At 42.8% G+C, this 19,926-nt stretch overlaps 1 protein-coding gene across 2 annotated transcripts in view; it reads right to left on the bottom strand.

The window, feature by feature from the left end:
- The window catches only part of MEIS1 (Meis homeobox 1), a 133,860-nt gene that overhangs the window by 85,500 nt on the left and 28,434 nt on the right, over window positions 1-19,926 (bottom strand). For both annotated transcript variants that reach the window (XM_079791823.1, XM_079791824.1), the window contains exon 7: window positions 19,393-19,504. In XM_079791823.1, coding sequence (XP_079647949.1) covers window positions 19,393-19,504 — 112 coding nt within the window. The remainder of the gene's footprint in view (window positions 1-19,392; window positions 19,505-19,926) is intronic.

Here is a 19,926-nt window from a genome sequence, read left to right as displayed (position 1 = left end):
GGCTGCCTTCTGCACACCCCCACTGGGGATCGAGCAACCTGGACATGTGCCCTGACCGGGAATTGAACCATGACCTCTTGGTTCATAGGTCGACGCTCAACCACTGCGCCATGTAGGCTGGGCCACTGTGGCTTTTTAAAAGACAGAGAAATCCCCTGTTTCCTGTTGGTTTTATATGGGATGGCTTTCTTGACTTACATTTTTAAATTTCATTCAAAGGACCTGTTCTAAAAAACAAAATGCATCCAAAACTTGCCTGAGACATCTTCACCAGGAAATCTTTGAAAAACGGATAAAGGGTCAAATAGTTTTAGAAAACAATATAGTCTGTGATGAATTACTACCAATGAGTACTGACAAAGGCATGCTGGAGGAGATCTCAGCTTGGGTGTCTACTGGATGAATCGCACAGCCCAGTGTGCTGACCCCCTCTGCGAGAAATCCTGCCTTAGATTCTGCAATCTCAAATTGTCCCGCATCGTCTATCTAGAGAGAAATTTGAGTCCCTAGTGTCCCAGGGGTTTCATAAGGGCTACAGCTGTCAGCAGACCAGATTTTCATCCTGGGTAGCCAGGGACACATTTCAGTATAGTACATTTTTGCTCAGAACTCTTTGAGAAAACACCAAGTAGAAAATGATTCGAATTACATTACTCCCGCTCACATATTAGCATTAAATTATTAGTTGTATTAGTGGCTTACATTTACATTAAACTTGCAAATGATATAGAGCCTTATTTCCATTCTATGAGCATCTCAATTTTCCCCCCTGCATGCATAGCTAATCATTTGCTTACCTCTTATCACTCCGGGAACCTACAGTCTTAATTCCATGGATTTCCACAGGGCAAGAATCTAGGCCACCGTTTATGCACAGAAATCAATTCAGCCATCACTACACTATGCATCAAAACAACATTTTAAGAGCAAAAGTTGACGCCAGTGCCACTGAGCTAGAGCACCTCTCCTCGAAAGGAAAATGCAGTGGGATGTTTAAGGGCAAATAGGACACATTGCCGAGGCTTTGTGCCTCACCAATAAGTGGGAATCCTTAATTGGCCCTGAGATGCTTGATTTAAATCTGGAACTTAAGACTTGGTGCCCAAAGGAAAGTGTTGATTGCCACACCCCTGCATGCACTTCTGTACTGTCCCATGTAAGTATATTCACTAGGTCAGTTTCCTCTCTCTTTGCCCCTAGTGAGATCACTAACCAATGACATGTTGGCACCATAAGTCTATTGCATTTTTACAAGATCTGCATCTCTGAAGCACACTATTACATTAATGTGATGGTTTCAAAAGAAATCATATTACTAAGTACCATAAATCATAGAAACACCATTTACTTCTTCCAAAATTGTATTCAATCTGCTAACTACCCTATTCGTGTTGTCACAATCTTTGCAATTGTATATTGAAGCCATAAAAAGCATCTCCCACCCCCGCCCCGTATCTTTTTCCCACAGCTCAAATAAAGGTGAATTAAGAAAATCTGGCCAAGGGTATGCATGTCTACTGCCATTTCCCACAGCAAATAGGGCATTTTCCTCTGGGAATAAAACATTTCCCTCAAACTGCTGTTTATATCCCTTATCAGCTGCACAGCAATAGAGCCATCAAGTCCAATCTCTTGTGGAAGAAAGTCAAGGTCAACAAGTACTTGCATTTTTGTTTATCTTTAGCTGGAATTGCTACTGACATTCAATTGGGTAATAAACATGAGGTCTGTCAAATGTTCCCAACGAACAGGTGATCCAGAAGCTATCTCAGAACAAGGTCCTTGCCAGGAATCAAACACTCCTGTTACAACAATTATGATCTGAGTCCATTTATGTATCGATGCAAACATCAGTCCATTCTGAATGAAGATTGCCACCCCATTCCCACCACTGGGTAATAGGAGGGAGGACGCACTGCAGGGCTCTTGCTAGAACTACTCACCAACAATAACGTGTGTACTCCCAGGAGCAGAGCACCATTCCAAGAAAAGGTTTTCTCCCCTTATCTTTTCGATTTAAGGGCAATTTTGTGTAGCTCAATACAACCTTGTCCTTTGCTATGCCGCCCGGGTTCCTAAGCCCAGTTGCCTCTCTCTGCCTGAAAACCAATTCTACGTGTGTGTGTGTGTGTGTGTGTGTGTGTGTGTGTGTGTGTCTATTTGGAACTCTTGCATTACTCCTTTAAGCCAGCATGGTTACTCCGTTAGAAAATACCTCATTTTTAACTTGAAAAGTGGCAGGATTTGTTCAGCATGTTTAATTCTAAAGAGTCAGATGGATATTTGGAATAAAGGCCACATAACTTCTTTCCAATCCATCATGAAACTCACTGATATCAACAGGAGTTATGCATTTGGATCCGGACAGCACATGGCTCCATGCCACATTCGACTTACAGATTAAAAATAGAATCTGTTCCAGCTGCAAAGTAAGACGCGTTAAACTTACTGCCTCCATTTGAAATATGAAAAGACCAAACCTAAGCACTATGGCTACTACCTAAAACGACGACTCCTGACCCACATGATGCAAGCCTGTTGCCTCCACTTCTGTTATGAACAATGAATCCAAGGAACATTCTTGGATCCTAAAAGTAATGCTGCCACTTCTCCCTACGCGGCTTTTATTAACAGCCCATCCTTTAGCAGAGCAACTCATGTCCTCCAAAGCTGACTCCTTTCCTATCAAGAGCGTTAGGACACCTGGAATTGAAGTAAAGGACAATCCCTCTAAAAATATACAAACTCACATCCTGGGAAAGAAAAGTGAAAACTAAAAACGAAACCAATTCCAGACACACAAAATAAAGTGCACTCTTTTTAAAAGACAACTTCCAGTGTAGCCATGGTAAGTATCTGGTCAAATAAATGCTGCTGCCGTATTAAACAATTACCCTTCCTTCTTTAACCTTCTGGCAAAAAGTGAACATAAGCAGAGCTGTATCAGCAGGCACGGGAGTATATTATTGCCCATCCTGGATTCTGGTAAGTTTTGAAGATTCTACGTACAAAGCAAACTCCGCAGCCTGGGAGGTGGGAAGGCTGAAGCAGGCCAGGGTTAGACTCCACTGGGAGTGCGTGAGCACGGAGGCCCGTGAAACAAAACATCCACTCTGCAAATGCTCAGGAAATGCTCATCAATCAGTTGTCAAGCAAAGGGGGAAGTCACCTTATTTTCAGAGTAGTCAACTGATGAAATGAGTCACCAAATTCCCATGATAGCGTGGCCGGCCTCTTCCTTTCCGCCCGGCCCCTGGTCCCCATGGAGCCAGAACCTTCTCCGAGAGAAAGAAAGGTGGCAGAGAGAGAGAGAGAGAGCAGTGGCTGGACTTCTTCAAGCCACCCTCAGGAAGGGCTGGAGACATTGCCCCTTCTGTCCAGCCAGGGTGTGGGGTAAGAGACACAGCCAGCAATGACCAGCGATCCTATCCTCACATCTAGAGACGTAAAGCTACACGTGAGAAGACAGAGAGGATGCCAGAAGGGACCTGTGGTCTATAGGGCAGAATTCTGAAACCTTTGCAGGATCCTAAACCTTCCAAACCACCGCCCCCCCAAACTACTCAGTTTCTCGGGCTGCTCCAGTCTCCTCCTCCAAAGCCTTTCTCTCCAGCCCCTTCCCTCTGCCTGACTTCGCGGCCCAACACTTCCGCACAACTGCAGCGCTGGCTCCCGCCCTTCCCAACCCGCAGTGATTCCTCCTTCACTCAGCTCTGACCACGACAAAGCTCCAACGCTCAATGACCTCAAACAAACCTCCAGTTCCTGAAGACAACACCTAGGAGCCGTCATGGTCCCGCCCCTGCCCTCTCTTGGCCTCACCTCCAACTCTTGCTTCCCTGCATTCTGTTCTCTGCTCACGCTGAGGTAGGCACTAAGCTGTCCCTTTACGCAAACGAATTTCTTTGCCTCACGTGCTCTGCTACGACTCCATCTGCCCCAAGTTTCCACCACAGACTCACCCCTGGGAGGAGCCAGGTGGGAGACTGGGAATCAAAAGCAGACTTCTTGGAGGACTAAGGCTGGGGGATGGGTGAGGGCTGCCTGGAGCACTGTGTGGACAAGGACTCAGATCCGACTCCCATGCAGGCTTGATGAGAAAGGGAGCTGTGATCCATGAAGGACGCCTGCCAATGGTAATAAATTACTTAACCCTACAACTCAAAGAGCTAGAAAAAGAGCAGCAAGAAAAGCCCAGTGTAACCAGAAGGAAGGAAATAACAAAGATCAGAGCGGAGATAAATGACATAGAGACCAAAGAAACAATACATAAGATCAACAAAACCAAGAGCTGGTTCTTTGAAAGGATAAACAAGATTGATGGACCTCTAGCCAGGCTCACCAAGAAGCAAAGAGAGAGGACCCAAATAAACAAAATCAGAAATGAAAGAGGTGAAATAACAACAGACCCTGCTGAGATACAAAGTATTGTTACAAAATACTACGAACAACTCTATTCCAACAAACTGGACAATCTGGAGGAAATGGACATATTCCTAGAAAAATACAACCTTCCAAAAATCAATCAAGAAGAATCTAAACAGCTCAATAGGCCAATAACTATGGACGAAATTGAAGCAGTCATCAAAAAGCTTCCGGCAAACAAAAGCCCGGGGCCTGATGGCTTCACAGGAGAGTTTTACCAAACATTCAAGGAAGAACTAAAACCTATCCTCCTCAGACTATTCCAAAAAATTCAAGTGGAAGGAACACTTCCAAGCTCCTTCTATGAAGCCAGCATCACCCTAATACCAAAACCAGATAAAGACAACACAATGAAAGAGAATTACAGACCAATATCCCTCATGAACATAGATGCCAAAATCCTCAACAAAATTCTAGCAAATCGGCTCCAGCAGTACATCAGAAAGATCATACACCATGACCAAGTAGGATTTATCCCAGGAATGCAAGGATGGTACAATATCCGCAAATCAATAAACGTGATACATCACATAAACAAATTGAAAGATAAAAATCACATAGTCATATCAATTGATGCAGAAAAAGCATTTGACAAAATCCAACACCCTTTCTTGATAAAAGCTCTCAACAAGGTGGGAATAGATGGCTCATACCTCAACATAATAAAAGCTATATATGATAAACCCACAGCAAACATCATACTCAATGGACAAAAACTAAAGACATTTCCCCTAAGAACAGGAACAAGACAGGGATGCCCACTCTCACCACTCCTGTTTGACATAGTACTGGAAGTATTAGCCATTGCAATTAGACAAGAAGAAGAAATAAAAGGCATCCAGATTGGAAAAGAACAAGTAAAGCTGTCTTTATTTGCAGACGACATGATATTGTACATAAAAAATCCGAAAGACTCCGTCAAAAAACTAATAGACTTAATAAATGAATTCGGCAATGTAGCAGGATACAAAATTAACGCCAAGAAATCTATGGCCTTTCTACACACCAATAGTGAACTTACAGACAGAGAGACTAAAAAGGCAATCCCATTTACCATCGCACCAAAAAAATTAAGATACCTAGGAATAAACTTAACTAAGGAGGTAAAAGACCTATACACAGAAAACTACAGGACACTGAAAAAAGAGATAGAGGAAGACGTAAACAGATGGAAGAACATACCATGTTCATGGATTGGTAGAATCAACATCATTAAAATGTCCATACTACCCAAAGCAATCTATAGATTCAATGCACTCCCCATTAAAATACCAACGGCATATTTCACAGACCTTGAAAGAACCCTCCAAAAATTCATCTGGAATAAAAAAAGACCCCGAATAGCCACAGCAATCCTGAGAAAGAAGAATAAAGTAGGAGGGATCTCAATACCAGATTTCAAGCTGTATTACAAAGCCACTGTTCTCAAAACAGCCTGGTACTGGCACAAGAACAGACATATAGATCAATGGAACAGAATAGAGAATCCAGATATTGACCCAAACCACTATGCTCAATTAATATTTGACAAAGGAGGCATGAACATACAATGGAATAAAGACAGTCTATTCAATAAATGGTGTTGGGAAAATTGGACAGATACATGCAAAAAAATGAAGCTTGATCACCAACTTACGCCATACACAAAAATAAACTCAAAATGGATACAGGACTTAAACATAAGACGGGAAACCATAAAAATACTAGAGCAATCCACAGGCAGCAAAATGTCAGACATATGCCAAAAGAAATTCTTCACTGACACTGCCCCTAGGGCAATGGAAGCTAAAGAGAAAATTAACAAATGGGACTACATCAAAATAAAAAGCTTTTTCACAGCAAAAGAAACCATCAACAAAACAACAAGAAGGCCCACTGCATGGGAGAACATATTTGCAAATGGCATCACTGATAAAGGTTTAATCTCCAACATCTACAGGCAGCTTATACAACTTAATAAAAGGAAGATAAATGATCCAATAAAAAAATGGGCAACAGACCTAAATAGAATCTTTTCAAAAGAAGACAGAAGGAAGGCCAAGAGACACATGAAAACATGCTCAACGTCACTAATTATCCGAGAGATGCAAATCAAAACAACAATGCGGTACCATCTCACACCTGTCAGAATGGCTATCATCAACAAATCAACAAACGACAAGTGTTGGCGAGGATGCGGAGAAAAAGGAACCCTCGTGCACTGCTGGTGGGATTGCAGACTGGTGCAGCCACTGTGGAGAACAGTATGGAGTTTCCTCAAAAAACTGAAAATGGAACTCCCATTTGACCCAGTAATCCCACTCCTGGGAATATATCCGAAGAAACTAGAAACACCAATTAGAAAGGATATATGCACCCCTATGTTCATAGCAGCACAATTTACAATAGCTAAGATTTGGAAACAGCCTAGGTGCCCGTCAGCAGATGACTGGATCAGAAAACTGTGGTACATCTACACAATGGAATACTATGCTGCCATAAAAAAGAAGGAATTCTCATCATTTGCAGCAACCTGGGAGGAATTGGAGAACATTATGTTAAGTGAAATAAGTCAGTCAATGAAAGAAAAATACCACATGAACTCACTCATTTATGGATAATAAAGAACATTATAAACTTGAACAAAAAGATAGATACAGAGACAGTAAAGCATCAAACAGACTGTCAAATTACAAGGGGAAGGTTAGGGAGAGGTGGGGGAGATAAGAGATCAATCAAAGGACTTGTATGCATGCATATAAGCATAACCAATGGATGCAAAACTCTGGGGGGTGGGGGCATATATGGGAGTGGGGTGTGGGGAGGGCAATGGTAAGATATGTACACATATACCTTAATAAAAAAAAAAAATAAAAAAAAAAAAAAAAAAAAGGACGCCTGCCGTGGGATCCCGGGGTGAGGGCATGCCTGTGCCAGGCAGTTGCCTCCCATGTGCCCATTATAGGTGCCATTGCTCTATTTCCAAATTACATGAAGCCTACTCGATGGTGAGACCCCACCGACTGTATGTTAACTGTCTGCTCCTCCCCTGCTCTGTTGGTTTCTTGATCCGAGGAATGGCCTCTTTGACTGTGAATTCTTACACCTAGCGCTGGGCTGGTACACAGTGGATATTCAATTAATGCCCATTAAGTTAGTGAATGGGACTATTTCTGTCTTCACCTGCAACACCTATGGGAGCATTCCTCTCCTAAGCTATTAAGTCATAATATCAAGCAAGACCTTTTATTTGCACCTAATTTATTCTTTCCACACAAGGGGATGTTCTTGGTGCTGGAATGTGATAAGCCAAATACATGTTTCACACAGACATCTCCTGTTTTATAGGTTACAATCCTATTCCCTCAGAACTTCCTGTTTCAAAGTCTGTGGCACCCGAATCCTACCATGCTGTCATCCCAGCTCAGCCCCTCATTTTACCACCACGTATCTGAATCTCCCAGCTCCACTGACCTGTTTCAGGGGGCCATCACCAGGATGACAAGAGCATTCGCACTCGCCTTCCCAGCCCCAGGTAGAGGGAGGAAAGACTGGAGAGTGGAGTTGACCCGCCATGAAATGGTCAGAAGAAGGAGATAGAAATGGCAGAAAAGGCCCCATGGCATCACCAAATAATCAGCACCTTGGCTCTTAGTAAGACAGACCCTTACCTGTTTCAACCATGGAAATCAAGACTAGCTTAGATACCAAAATTAGGTTAAAATAACAATGGGCTGAATCCGAATCCAGGCATCTAGTCAAATCAGTCCATGAAATATTTACCAGGCACTTACACTTGCAGCACTGTGCTAGCTAAGGGGGGTGCAAGAGGCGTTCTATAGATCATGTTGAAGATGTCACTCTAAGCCATTCCCTGGATCCCTGTGTGAGGACATGTGGGAAAACTTCTCTCAGGTCTTTATGCCAATCAAAGGGATTCTTCTGCGTAACCTCCACGGAAGCCATAACGCTTATAACTGATTATAGTTCACTCTTCATTTTGGCTGCCAGGAAGCTCAGAGCCAAATTATTTGCCTATTTCTAGCAACTGTACATCTGTACATAATCTTTTAAGTCATGTTGTTTTGTACTACTCTTACGACTGGCCTCTTGTTTATTTTCCTTTCATTTAAATGTCCTCATCCAACCCTGGCCGGTTTGGCTCAGTGGACAGAGCGTCGGCCTGTGGACTGAAGGGTCCCGGGTTCAATTCTGGTCAAGGGCACATGCCATGGTTTCGGGCTTGATCCCCAGGAGAGGATGTGAAGGAGGCAGCCAATCAATGATTCTCTCTCATCATTGATTTTTCTATCTTTCTCTCCCTCTCCCTCTCTCTCTGAAATCAATAAAAATATACTTTTTAAATAAATAAATATCCTCATCTAGTTATTTTTATCTTATTGTATACTATATATGTTTGTTACTTTACTTAAGTCCTTTCTTAGAATGAAGAGGAGAATATGTAAAAGCATTTTAAAATGAAGATACATCTTTTTAAATTTTTGTTTATCCTCACCCGAGGATATTTTTTCCATTGAATTTCAGAGAGAGTGGGAGGGAGGGGGAGACAGAGAAAAAGAGAAACATCAATGTGAAAGAGACACATCAATTGGTTGCCTCCCACACATGTCCCAACCCCTGACCAGGGCCAGGGATTTAGCCTGCAACCGAGGTATGTGCCCTTGACTGAATCAAACCTGAGACCCTTCAGTCCATGGGCCAGTGCTCTAACCACTGAGAAAACCTGGCTAGGACTCATTTTTTCTAAGGTATCAAAAAGTACACAAGCGTGTCAAGATGCTCCCTGTCCCGCTGTAATAGAGCACTGAAGGAAACATTCAAGCTACCACAAACAAAATATTTAAAGAGACAGCATTGATCTAATGCTAATAATCGAACAACAAGCCTATTGGCAACTTCAGTATTTTCTGCATTCACTCTTCAATTCCCCCTTTCTTAGAAATATATGGTTTTGAAGAAAATTTAAAATTTTCTAGGTAAGGTCATGTTCTATTTTTCTCCTGATATGGAAATAAGTAAAAGGAAGTTCTTCTTTCATTCCTTGTTAGGAAATAAGATGATCTATGTCTAGGAGGGAATGCATACGGGTTGATATTGGTAAGTGGGGGAAAGCCAAAGCTAATTGTACTAATCAAACAGAATGCTTTTAGGTTAAGTAATTACGGAAAATTATCTGCAAGACTGAACTAATCCACAAAGGCAGACACTTGAGCAAAACCCAACTCACCAACTACACTTCTGGGACCAATCAATGTGCGAGGTAGACAACGCCTACCCCTTTTTAAGGAAAATGCTTGGCATAAATTTACTGTTTGGGTTAGTTTTTGCTAGGCCAACAGCCAAAACCTCTACCACTATCCTTAATTAGTGCTAGCATTCACGAGGGAGAGAGATAAACTCAGGAGCTGAGCTACATATCACATCCCTGGCGTGGAATCCTGTCTGCTGCTGGGAACGGCACTGGACAAAAGCACCCTCCCACGGCAGCACAGTTACTCCCGCCATGGATTTCGTCCTTCCCCCCTGCCCTAAGATTCCTTGGAAGATACTAAAATGTTGCCACCGGCCCCCACCCATCCTTTATTGGAAGCTCATTCTGGGCCAGAGGATGGTACCCAAGAGTAGGAGGAGGCAGAACAGGCAATTATATGGGTGGCATGATTTAAGGTACATTCTTAAGCCCATCTACCACCAAGTTATGAGAAGAGCTACCCATTGAATCTTTCCTGAGTCCTCCTGTTCAAACACATCTCCGGCATCTGGACAGGTGAGACCTCAGTATCTATTTACGTTTCGACAGAGATTGCCATGTGAGATGAGCCATCTGCCACCCAGAAGAAACCAGTCTTAAGGGAACACAGTGCAGTCACAATTTGAAAGCATGAGAGGGTTCCCGATCTTCTTTAATAAATAATTATCCATCAGTGGCCATGTGACCATAACTACGCTGGGCATAGGAGGTTTAAAGATGAAGACTAGTGCCTTCCCAGGAGCATCCCGGGGAGGCTGATGAATGAATGGCTCATTTCAATATGTGACAAAGGATAAGACACTGGCTACCATGACAACACAGAAGAGGGTCACTTCCCCCAATCTGCAGGGTCACAGAATACTTCCACCAGATGACATTTAAGTTTAGAAGTCTTTAACCTGCACTACATAGACCCACCCCTAAAAAAAAGGGGGTCCATGGTTAGAACTCAGAAGATCCATATACTTTGGAAGGAAAAAATTTATATTTTCTTCTCACTAACCTTTAATTAGAATTAGCATTTCTTTCAAGTGTATACCCAGATAATAAACCACAGAACTATTAGTAGGACCTGAGACTTTGTCACCAATGGAAATCATATTTATATACCACAATACAATACAGTTGTCACAGATACCTTAAGATGTCATTTACATTTACCACTATTACAATAGAATTACTACTAGACCTTTATATTTACTGCATAGTTACAGAGCACTCATATCCCTATATGATCATTTGTGTGTATTTTTTAAAAGTATTTTGATACCTGTATTTCAATATAATTACTTTCCCTCATAGTCCTATGTGTTTTGTTTATGCATTAATAAAAATATTACTCTGACAAGATACCCATTGACTTCACCACATTGTCAAAGAGATCCCCACCCCCACTCCCAAAATGTTAAGGTTCCCTGAAGAGGATCAGTATGAGTCAGCAGCCAGGTCTCTAATGGGAGAGAAAGCAATGCCCAATGACAACACCAATGGTTCAGCATGCAGAGGCCCTGGCTGGCCACCTGGCTGTGTGGGATACTGAGCCTCTATGACAGGCAGAGGACCAAGTCCCAGGTGTCCTTCTGCAGGTTAGACTAAATACTTCTCACCTTGTCTTTCAGTCAGCATCCCTGACCAGGGTTCACTGTGTCTGGGTAATTGGTATGTGGTGAAATAAATAAACTTGGCTCCCTGAGAATACTCAGTATTTAGTGAACAATTCACTTACATATGCTTGGTGTTCTTGATGGCACACACAAAATTCCTGAGGGCAAATACTATGACCTACTCATTTTATAGCCTCACACAGAGCACCTCCATACGTAAGTGCTTATACATTTTTGATGACTTGACTAGAATGTATAAATGTATATTTCCCTGCTTAAATACAACTCATGACAATATTTTGGCCCATCTGCAGAAACGATTACAATTCTAGACTCTTTTTTATCTCCTTGGGCTATATTAAATGGATGCTTCCCTAAAATTAACTTCCTCACTTTGGCCTTGCCAAGAATGACACCATGTGAAGAATCCACCACGTGGGACAATGGATTCCCTCCTGGTTTATTTTCCTGGGTAGAAACTGAAACACACAGTTAAGCTGTGCCAGGCTGTGTGTGGTAGCCCTGGAATGCCTGGGAGGGCCAACCTGAAAAACAAGTGTTTGCTTATAGTTTAAAACCCCATGCAGAACCGAGAGAAGGAGGGAAGGTGAGCGAGAATAAGAGAAAGGTCTCAGTTAGAAACGGAATTAAATAATTACACATTAAGATCTGGATTTCTACAACTCAGATGACCATTTTTATTATTTATGTAAGGCAATAAAATGCATGCTATTAATATGAGTTCAGAATGCATTCTTCTATATGTGATGTATTTGACGGGAATCATACCTTAGAATTTTAGAAGGAAAGAACTGAGCCTTATGAACCAGTACCTTCGGGTCAACTACAGTAGAAAGTATATTCCTCTCTCCCTGAAAGGCTAAGGCTGGTACAGAGGGAGCATGCGCTAATGTATGCAGACTGAGTGAAGCCGAAAGGAAGATGCATATTTTAAAAAGTTTCCCCATCTTCTGACTGCAGGGCTAAATGATGATTGACATAACATCATAATGCATATAATTCTTTACCTCTCCTTTTGTAATTTAAAACTATCCCATGATTTTTGAGAGACCAATGTAATGAATTCTAAGAACTGGTGCATAATTTCAGAAGTTCTTCAAGTCACAGCGGAATTGATATTCTTTAAGAAACAACTCCAACAACAACAGCAACAACAAAATTCCAACCCATTCCATACGAAAAAAACAAAAAAACCCGTGTCTGCACAGATGGCAATGGCAACTGTCAGGAGCAAAGTCTACATCACATACAGAGTCCACCCTAACATGGCAAAACAGGGGGAAGACCGAATTGTGTTAAGTTTCAAAAGTTAGAGTACTAAATTTGATAAGATATCCAGACCATGAATTCACACATAAACAAAAATGAGCAATCCACAGAAAATATAAGAGATGACCCTGTTGACTAATGCCCTGTCTTTTCTAATCGAAGGCCAGACCTATTCAAATCCAATCACATGAGGATGGAATCAGTAAAGGTCAATCAAAGGCATGCTGAAACTCCAACCGCCTCGCTGACCTTCAGAGCTTGTGACAAATTGCTATCAGTCAATGTCAACTAATGACAGTAGCTCTTTGGCTAATCAATTGTTCTAAAAATGATCAAGAAAACTACTCACAGGACAGCTCATTTTCACATCAATGCCTGTGAAGTATGAAAAGCTCATTTTTTGAGTTTTTAATAAGCTCATAAGTAAAGCAGTTACTTGGTAACAGAGGTCACCTTACAGAAAAAGACAGAACCTTTGTCTGCCTTTTACACATTCTTTTATTACCAGATTATAGTAAAAGTATGCCATGGATATGCCAGAGGGCTACATAATAAAACAGCTAACACTTCATCCACATTGGAGACAAATAGTCCTGTGTTAGAGGGAAATCTATTTGGGAGTAAATAATTTCAAATGCATTTTTTTTCAGTTAAGATGAAAAACAATGACCTCAAGTTTACTAGAGATATTGCCTAATAGTGAGAAAATGCACTTTCTGTGAAGACACTCGTGGCCAAGTTCATGCCCCTTGATATACAGTTACTACTTTTAGATAGGGAAGTGATATTTCTTTGTTTTAAGATGACCTGCTTTCATGATGCTAAAAGTTAAGCGAATGGAGAACAGAAAACAGTTACTCCCACTCGATGAGTCAATAAGAGGAAAGGTGACTCTCGCCTGGGGCGTTCCTGGGAAAACAATTCCGTCTATCCATCTAATTCCACATGTGTGATAAGCTAATGATATGGACCTTTTGATAACGGGGTTTGCGGAGTGTAATAACTTCCCCTTTCTTTTTTTACACCTGACTTTTCCCATCAGGAAATCATTTTCCCATTCCGCCTGCCACTGGCCTGCAGAAGCCACGGGGCCACTTATAGTCCAGCATTAAGTGCAACCAAAGGAACACGCGGGGCTGCCGTGGTCTAAGGCTGAGGCCTGTGGCCAGTTATATTTTACTTTTCCTTCCTCTCCACTAGAAGTGCATTCTAGTGCCACTGAAATATAAGAAGTTCCCTGCGAAGTACAAGAATTAAGAAGTCACTGTGCACAAAAATAGTTCATTCAACTCACTCTGGCCAACAGACAAATGAAATGAAAACACACACACACACATACTACTCTTTGTTAAACATTTTTCTTCATTTTCAGGGTTCTTAGGTTATCCTAAACATTGTTTTTAAAACCAGGTGGGGGTTTTTAAAATAGAAAGAAGACTGTTTCTCAACAAGCAGCATTCACTGTGTGTGTGTGTGTGTGTGTGTGTGTGTGTGTGTTTTCATCTAAAAACCTGCAGATAACAGATTACACCCTAAACCTGAGTTGCTAAGGTAGTTTTTCAAATTAAAATATCCTCTGTCGCCTCCACCACTCTCAAGTTGTCCGTAGGAAAGAAATAAAGGAGGGAGGGCAACACTTAAGCCGAGCCATAATTGGAAGTATGTGAAAAATGAAGTGTCAGTTTGGTCAATAAAGGGCAAAGGTCAAAGGGAACTGCAGCCCAAACTCTGTGCGAAATGTGCTCATTAAGACATCCAATCAGAGTGCTCCTTCCCACCTATCCCATTATTCATCAGACAGCTGACTGCTTCCAACGCCCGGGGTTTGGGCTGTTATTACTTTTCTTCTTCATGTAAAAAGGCGAGCTGGTATATAAATCGTTGCTTAGTCATCTGGAACATAATGTGGCCCTTCCCCACCTCCCTCTCCCCTGGCTCTCCCCACCCCCTCCCCTCCCCTCCAGCTCTGCCTGCTGGCTTCACAGGTCTGAAACAACTGCCTTGAGAGTCCCTTCAATAATAAATGGAATTGCCTTCTGCCTATAGGTTGCCTGAACTCACACAAAAGCTGGCGTGGAGGGGGATGGGGCAGTGGGAGGCATTGCAACTATTGATACATCATTATAAAGAAGTAGCAGGGCTTTTCAATTGGGCCTCTTTAAAGAAACATGCTGTTTTTGCCTTTTTTCCCCCCAGAGGGAGCAAAGATACAATTGTTGATCTGAGTCCTGCCCCCCAAAGGAGAAGTTCATAAGTGGGCTTTCGAGGTTCCAGCAACCGTTAAAGTCCTTTAGGGTTGAAATGTTTTACATCAAATTTCAATGTAGCAATTCTACTTCTTCTTTATCCTTACAAAAGAGGAAAATGAGGTGAGCTTTAAGTGGGAAGTGTTCTGCCAGAAAAAAATGCCCTTACTTGTTTTCTGTGCTCCTATTCTCAATTCAATAAATCTGTGAATGAGTGAAATGGGATAGGCTCTTAATACATAATACAAATTAATCATATCAATCATCATGCTCCTCGGTACATATCCCAATCATCATTCTATTTAGCACACAACACTAGAATCTCACTCGCCAGCAGCGGATAACCCCCCTGAGGCTAACGCTGAGTCTGTCTTTTTCGAAGCTCTGTCACTATTACAAGGCACAGCGCCAGGCCCAGTGAGGACTCCGGGGGAGGAGTTGTCCAATTGATAACAGAAAGAATGCCCATCAAATGACCTGTTTTTCCATTCCGAGCCACACGAGAGCACTTTGTCACCTAGAATGCCACAGTCAGGAGCTGGGGCTCTGGAATCAGACTGTATGGGTTCAAGTTCAACTCTGTCACCAACCAGAGTGTGACTTTGGGCAAGTCTCTTAGCCTCTTTCAACCTCTGTGACCTCCTTCCTTGACCAAGCGAGAGATGGAAATACACTGACTGTCAGCCCTGACTATGTTATCTCATGATTGTATTGTGATCATGTATTCATGGCTCTTGACTTTGAACCGAAAAACGGGCGAAGCGCCCAAACTCAAAATGGGGCCGGCCATATGTAAAGCTGCCTGTGAGTCATAGAACGGCTGCCCTCCAGGGAAGGAATACAAAAAGGCGCCAGACTGGCTTGGTGTTCTCCCACCCCAAACCACATGCTTCCTAGAGTAGGCCCCGATGACGGTCAGTAGGGCAGCAATGCACAGTAGGACAAATAAGACACATGAAAGAGCCACGTATCTGCCAGTGCCTACCTCAGCCTATGAGACTCTGCTCGGGGGTTCCTGCAAACACCCCATCCCAAAGCTGTGATAAAACCAAGAGTGGACTCTGGCAGCTACTCACTCTTCAGTATTTCTGAGCTGGACTTTTTTTTCTCTTCTGAAATGGGAAAATAGCAAATAATTGACAGGGATAGAATAAGGACTCCATCGCCTGTCTTTGGAAGTGCTTTGAGGAAGTTAAAGAGTAGACAAAATCAATGTCATAGCAATGGCAGCAGAACCCTGGACCCAATACATTTGTTAGGCCTTCCTCTTCCATGCCCACTTAAGGGAGCTTCGCTGATTAAAGCACCGATTCCCTGCGAGGGGCCCAGAGTGCTAACATCAAATGAAAGCAGATGTCCGGAGGAAGAGCTGCATGATAAGTAATGTGAGTTGGGGGAAAGATTTATTACGCAAATCAGGAATAAACAGGACAGTAAACCCCTGAAAAAAAATAATAAACTTTGCTTTTTCTTAATTACCTCTCTGATATATATATACTCTTTAGAATGCCCAAGATTCAATTTTGTATTTTTTTTTTTAATGCTTAGGCAAAAAATTTTTACTAAAACTATTCCATCAGTCACAACAGCCACTACTTTGGCAAATTATCAGGCACTCAAAATCCCCCAAATTGCTGCAACGCTAACTAGAAATTGTTACTGTATTTTGAAATCTTTCAGAACATTACGAATTTCCTGGATGACTGATTTTCTTTTATTTACTTTGAAAGTCCAAAAGAACAGGACTCAGTCGAGATATATAGCCTGTTATAGGCCTACCCTGTGCGGCAGGTACGGTTCTTTAACAGAGGCCCAAAGCCTAGAGGATTTCTTCCTTTTGTGCCACGGGTGCCATAATGAAGTGGTGAAAATTGAAAAGGAACGAGGAGAAAAGAAATGCGGTACAAATAATACAGCAGAGAAAGTTTTAAAATATGTATTACTGCTGTCTGTGGGGAAAACACCTCTTTGGATATGTTCTTGACAGATTGAGTTATTTCTGTCTATTGGGTATGTATAAAGACATATTTATGGATTTATAAATCTTTTGAAGAGGGCTGTTATTTACCCAGTTGACTAAAATGGACTCAAACTGTGTAAATAACTGTTTAGGACATGCACTACGGGCCAAATGCTGGCACGGCTTCCACACCCGTGTCTGCCAGAAAAGGCAGGCAGGGAAAACATGGAAAAGCCACTGTGCACAGTTAATCCGCAGGCTGCACTGAGGCCCGGCTCCTCAGGTCTCGGGGATGAAAAGGAGATTTAGAAGGGTCATGGTTGGCATGGAAATGCACATAAGTTGTTGCAGCAACACTTCTAGGCGTCGTTCTGCATTTAGCAAGGAATAAGTCACACTGCCAAAGGCAGCCCACGGGAAGGCTCAAGGTGGGACTCCTGACACCTGTATTACCAAGCGGGTGGGGGAGAGGAAGGGGAAGTCAGCCAGGACAGAACGTTTCTATTTGACCTTGGTGGAGGGAACTGACTTTAGTTCTTTGATGGAGAACCAGGGAAAGAGAGCATGAAGACAAGAATCTTATTCAAATAATCAGGAAACCGAAATTTTAGGTCTGGCACTGCATGGGGACCTCAACAAATTCTTCCCCATAACCTTTCCCCCCTCATCTGTCCAATGGGGCTAGACCTGTTTTATCTGCCACCCAGGACTGTTTCAGAAAGGGTCAACTGAGATCATTCCAACGAGATGATGTATGTAAAAAATGCTTAAAAAAACAACAACTACTAGGTGGTGGTGGTCTTTTATGAAAATGATAACGAGAAACAATGTAAGTGGAAAACTCAAGCAATGTCAAGGCTCTCTGGCTCTTGGTCACAATCAAGTTCATCGCCAGATGGGCCTTTGGAGAGCACTGTTGAAGGGAAAAGGGACATGCGAAACTCCCAGTTCCTTGTTATGACATGTCAGCGGGGAAGACGCGGGTGGGGCATTTGCCCTCTGAAAACCCTTTTATCAGATTACGTTGAAGGAAACGTAGTCCGTTATAACTTTAAATTCAAGCACATGTTAGCTGTTCCCAAGCCTTCAACGCAGCGGCAGCTCAACTACCTGCGTGCTCATGGGTGACAGATATCTGAAAAGCCAGAAGTGAAAAAAAAAAAAAGAAACCGAAACAAAAGCACTGGGCTATGACCCCCTGTAGCAATTTTGGAGAACAGGATAAAGGACTGCAATCCCATTCCCACCTTTTGGGTGGGGGGGGGGGGGGGGGGGCGGGGGTACGCTGGTATAAGATGAATTCTGAAAGCAGGGCTCTCTGGGGCCAGTGCTGACGTCACCCTAGCTATCGCGCTGTGAGCCAGGGCACCACCACACGCAGACACACACCCCAGAGAAAAAAGGCCCCGTGGATTTGTGCTGCGTATCGTTTTCCAGTAAAAGTCAGAGGGCCGAGGTCACCTCCTTCTGTCTCAGCTCCCAACCAGTTTACTATTCCGGGCTCCATTTTTACTAGCCTTAGAGTTGTGATGAAGTCAGCGACTTTGCTTTGAACTAGAAAATGTCTCAGATGCCTAAAAAAAAAAAAAAGTGACTCCCAGTCCAAATAGCATCCATGTGCCTAAAAAAAAGTAACTTTCCTGTTTTTGTTTTCAAACTCATCAGGCTAACTTCACTGTGGACTGCAATTCTAATTGGTAGAGAGAGAGCGTTAAAGTTCGAAAACAAAATTCTTTTGCTGGCTAACAGCACTCCAATGAAATGTGATCATCGAAGCCGATTTTAAAGTATGTACCTACTGTGGGCTCAGTCAACCTCAATACAGCGGTCTTTACAGATTCAGATAGAGGAGACTCCTTTAAACTTTGGTTGCATTCCTGGAACACAAAAGCCAGTGCCGCTGGTCTCATCAAAACCAAATGCAAGACATCTGAATACTCATCCACCTTTTTGCTGAAGATTAGCTTCAGGCCAAAACTTTATTTCCTACGAGTTATGATCAGACTGGTCCATCCATGGGTATGTGTATTCAGAGAGCAACACAAACCAAAGTGATCTGATTTCTTTCCCTTTCTTCCTAATCCCCTGTAGTCCGGCCTCGCAATAAAGTCAAGCACTTAAGAGATTCAGATAAGTAAATTCCGAAGAATGGCTTCAACCCAGTGGAGTGGGACACCCAACATGGGTTTCTGAAAGGCCCACCGCCTTCTAAGCATTTTAAGACATTGCTAACTTGGAATCCTAGTGGGTGTGTCTTCATGAGCTCTTGAAAATTCCTCTAAGGGCAAATAATAATAATACTTTTTATTCGTGTAGGACAGTATCAGTAGCATACTGTCCACATACGTTCCAACTTTGACTTCTCCAGTCTTGCCCTCAGTTGACTCACTGGCCCTGTTTGATGGAGGTGCCCAGGTGACAGGCAGGCAGCTGGCCTGGCATAGAAGAAGGAAAGGATAGGGGCATAACATAAGATGAGCGGATTCTTATATGACATGGGGTTTATGTCCTAGGAAAAGCTGTATAACAGTCACCAACTAGACTATTCTGATTTTTTTTTCAACCCTTAAACATGAAACACATAGCAAAGGAGAATAAGGAGAACAGCTTTCCTACCTTGCTCACTGCTGTTATCCCCGCTGTGTGATGTGTGGCCGCCGCTGGAAGGGCCCGGGGTGCCTCCCGAACGGGTTGACGCTGTGTCATCGTGATCTCTGTTCCAAGAGGGCTGTGGGGACACAAATCAGAAATCCCAAATGGAGTGGTCTGTTCCCACTGGTCCCACCAGATCCCATCGCATGACAGGGCCACGGACGGTAGAAGGGACAGCCGGGCCATCTTTCCCATCCCCCTGAGCAAATGCTGCCAGCTCAGAGCTCCACTGGCACGTCGAAAATTGGCCCATTTCTGCTTCTAAGCTGAAATGATATGTACAAATAGTTATTCTGTAAGTAATTGCATGCTTTATTACCAAGGAAAACAAAAACATTCCAAGCAAGAAGGGGGGGGGGGGTACGGGGGAGAGAAATGCTGCCACTTGATCCTGACTATTTTTAACATCAACAAACCCTCTGGCACAGCAGCCTGCTACTCTGAAAATGCAAAAATGAGAGTGGTGGTCCATAAGGCCGCGGTGATAGAGAGAGGCCT

Source organism: Cnephaeus nilssonii, assembly GCF_951640355.1.
Source record: "Cnephaeus nilssonii genome assembly, chromosome: 15".
Lineage (NCBI taxonomy): Eukaryota > Metazoa > Chordata > Mammalia > Chiroptera > Vespertilionidae > Cnephaeus > Cnephaeus nilssonii.
Note: the sequence above shows the minus strand (reverse complement) of the source record. Positions and strands in the feature narration are given on the sequence as shown.